This window comes from Artemia sp. Qi Xiang Cuo, chromosome 5 (genome assembly GCF_049724085.1).
Source record: "Artemia sp. Qi Xiang Cuo chromosome 5, ASM4972408v1, whole genome shotgun sequence".
Lineage (NCBI taxonomy): Eukaryota > Metazoa > Arthropoda > Branchiopoda > Anostraca > Artemiidae > Artemia > Artemia sp. Qi Xiang Cuo.
In genome coordinates this window covers 1,457,742-1,461,058 of record NC_142798.1, presented here as the reverse complement: position 1 = coordinate 1,461,058, position 3,317 = coordinate 1,457,742, and the positions used below count along the sequence as shown (strand labels likewise).

The 3,317-nt window shown below is 36.0% G+C and overlaps 1 protein-coding gene across 1 annotated transcript; it reads right to left on the bottom strand.

Moving 5' to 3' along the window:
• Positions 1 to 2,411: 2,411 nt before the first annotated feature.
• LOC148951706 (uncharacterized) lies at positions 2,412 to 2,828 on the bottom strand. The gene has a single exon (XM_089088648.1). It carries the CDS (start codon positions 2,826 to 2,828, stop codon positions 2,412 to 2,414), a length of 417 nt encoding a protein of 138 aa, XP_088944774.1.
• Positions 2,829 to 3,317: the final 489 nt, after the last annotated feature.

The window sequence follows — 3,317 nt, the reverse complement described above, 5'->3', positions numbered from 1 at the left end:
CCGTTCTGAACAAGGTTCAGTTGACCTTCAAGGCGGCTAATTAATTAAACAATAACAAAAATACAATGCAAAATTGACTCAGGTCGCAGCCTTTAAGAATAGTAACGCCACCATTGATATTCATTCACCCTCGTCCACCCTTCAAACTAATTTCAACAGTTTCTCCTTTGTAAGGCCTTTGTAAAGCCCTAGCATCATTACTTCAAGGAAGTTCAACCAGAACTGTTCTGATTTTTTTTTTTTTTTAACGATTGAATTCTAATATGAGTTTCTGTTATATTGTCTTTTTTCTTCAATTGTTTTGCTGAGGACGGTCCTTGGGTATAGGGTCAAAATATTCATTTAAAGTTGCGTTCCACTCTCTTATATAAAAATGTTCCCTATTGTTCTACTTATTGTTTATGATGGAAAGGTAGTGTGGTCTTCATCGCTATTTATAGCACACGATTTCAATGAGCCTCACCCAAGCATTGACACTACCACAAAAGCCGGCGAGCTAACTCTCTACACAAAATATCTAAACAATATTTGTAAGATTTTCTCCACAGGAACACTTGTAAAAAGTGAACCTGAAAAACCATTGATTATCCCAGTAATTAAGCAGCTCATCAAAGAACGTTGTTACATTGTAATAATCAGGGATGCCATCCGTTGAAAAAAATCACTAGATTCTTAAAAAAAAATCACTAGATCAGCTCATAAATCACTAGATTATTGACTAGAAATCACTAGAATTATAATTCTCTTTATCAGTGTAATTAACAATTGTTTTGTTTCTTTACCGTGTTCTACACAGGTACACATATAGTAAGGGGAAAATAACTTTAGATTGATGTTTTTTATTGTTTCTCAAGCGAAAAATACCCCTGGAACTTTAAAAAATGTCTTTTCGCATCTTTATACAAAGAATAGAACAACATTCTTGCTTCCTCCGTATATTTTCACCCTTGGCTTATAACCCGATCACTGAAAATTTGCTATTGGTGATGTAATCGAAATATTTACTTTTTCTTTTTTTTTCTTGTCGATTCAAAACCCTAATTTTTTTTTCTCCGAAAACATAGCAACTATTTTATTTTTACTGTAGTTGAGCTAGTGTAATTACTGGGGAAATAATAACAATTTTGAAAATGACCTTTTTGTATCTTCATGCAAAAAGTTTGTCCCACCCTTCCCAAATTTCGAAAATTTTGATATTACTTCTTTAATAAAAGAGAATCAGAGAAAATCTTTTTCTCCCGATGCTTTTTTGTTTATTGGTAACGATTGTTCATTCTATTATTTAAGCTATAAGAGAGCCTGGGCTCCTCACCTGGATCTACGTCACTGTCAAACAACATAATTCTCAATTATATATTCATTCATTTAAAAATGTCATGGGCTTCAAACTAAAATAAGAAACAATAAAGGCAGGTTCTCACAAAAATGAATTTGTTGTCACATGTTGGTTTTGTACATCCTGTCTCCACTTTTTTGCAGAATACACAAGAACACTAGGAATTTCCCATTTTGAGGGATCTTTGACATATCGATTTACATGCATTAGTGAAGAAAGTGTTTCTTCGTCCAGTCTATTTCTCAAAGATGATTTAATTCATTTCAGCAAGGAGAACTGTCTCTCAATTGATGCGCTCGAATGTGGAAGTACCATAAGGAACTTCATCATTTGCGGCACAACTGGGAACATAAAATCACCCGCACCATTCTTGCACTTCCCGAGGAAGTTCCAGAATAAAACAGGATCGCTGTTATTTTGTGCAAGCACTCGAATCAGTTCTCCCGCATGTGGAATTAGCCGCCATTCCCTATTCAAAGCTTCTGTTTCTAGAAATATTGTCTATGATAAGTGATCATACAATCCAGTAATCGATGAGATAGGTCCAGAATCTGCAACAGTAGGGACCGAAAACTTTAGCTGATTTAAAAGATCGTCTTGATCGCTGATCCGGAATCGGATCTGCTCACAAAGCATTTAGTAAAACTTAACACATTTTTTGCAAACTCCATCAACTAATTTGGCGTCACAGTTTTTCGCAAATGATTTAAATTTTGCACTAAAATACATACTCTTATAATTTTTTAGGTTGTTTGGTTGTCTAAAGGCAACTTTCCAAGGTCCCAAACATCTCAAATTTTCCATTTTATAAAGCAATACATCATATCAGTCTTCCTTCGACCTTTTCCGAAAGGATATATATTTAAATTTTTCCACAACGGAACTCTTTGTTGAAACTGTTCACTATTGTCGAAATCTGTACAAGGAACAAACAGTGTAACCGCACTGTATTGTTCTTTAGAGTAGCATATAGAGCATGAGCGGATGGTTCGCTCTTAGCCAGCATGGATTGAAAATATAAGATTAAAGCTTCCCACTGCTCGAGCAAACGTTCAGTTACGTTTTTTATTGCCAGTCAATGTGTTCTACGGGGATACAGAGGGCAGTGCTCAGCAATACTAACAAACATTTGACACTTCGCAAACTCTTGCTTTCTTTTTGGATTATAAGCAATGAATTTATATATATCATGGCTGAAATGGACAATTGACTGATCTAAAATTTCCATTGCAGCTGCTGAACACAATGCAAGAGAGTGAAAAATACACCCAAAAATTGAAAGCCAAGGAGGGCCTGATTTCAAAAGTGTAGCTAGACCATTCTTTGATCCAACCATAACGCTGGCATTGTCTAACGCGAAGCCAATTATGTTTTTCAACAGAATCCCTTTTGAGTCAAATTCATTCACTATTATGTTTTTTAGTCGTTCAGCAGAGGCATCTGCGACAAACGGCATGGAAAAAAAATACTCGACTACATCTTCATCACTCATTGAGAAAAATCACACCATTATTACTAAAAATTGGGTTGTTATTCGGTTAGTTGACTCGTCCAAAAATATGGATAACTTTGTATTTTTTAGTGTTTCTGAGAGATCGTTAGCCCCAGTTCTTCCCACTTGTTTAATCAAAACAGTGGTCTTTGTTCTTCCACAGTTCAAATTATTAATTACTTGAGAGTCTTTGACATGAAACTTGAGAATTTGTGGAAGTGTGTCCATTACTGAAATAGGATCTTTGGCAACCCACGCAGACAAGGCCAATGACAGCTTTACACTCTGGTAACGATAACTTTTATCCTCGTGCACTCTTTCAAGAAAGCTTGCTGGGTCGGACACTGAAACTTGGTTTTTCTTAGCATTCATGGCTTTCGCATGCTCTGATTCTGGACCTCTATTAGCATGACGAAGCACAGCGCTTTTGCTACCCTTTAGCACGTTGCAGCAGTACTTGCAGTATGCTTTGCTCGGATCTATTTGGTC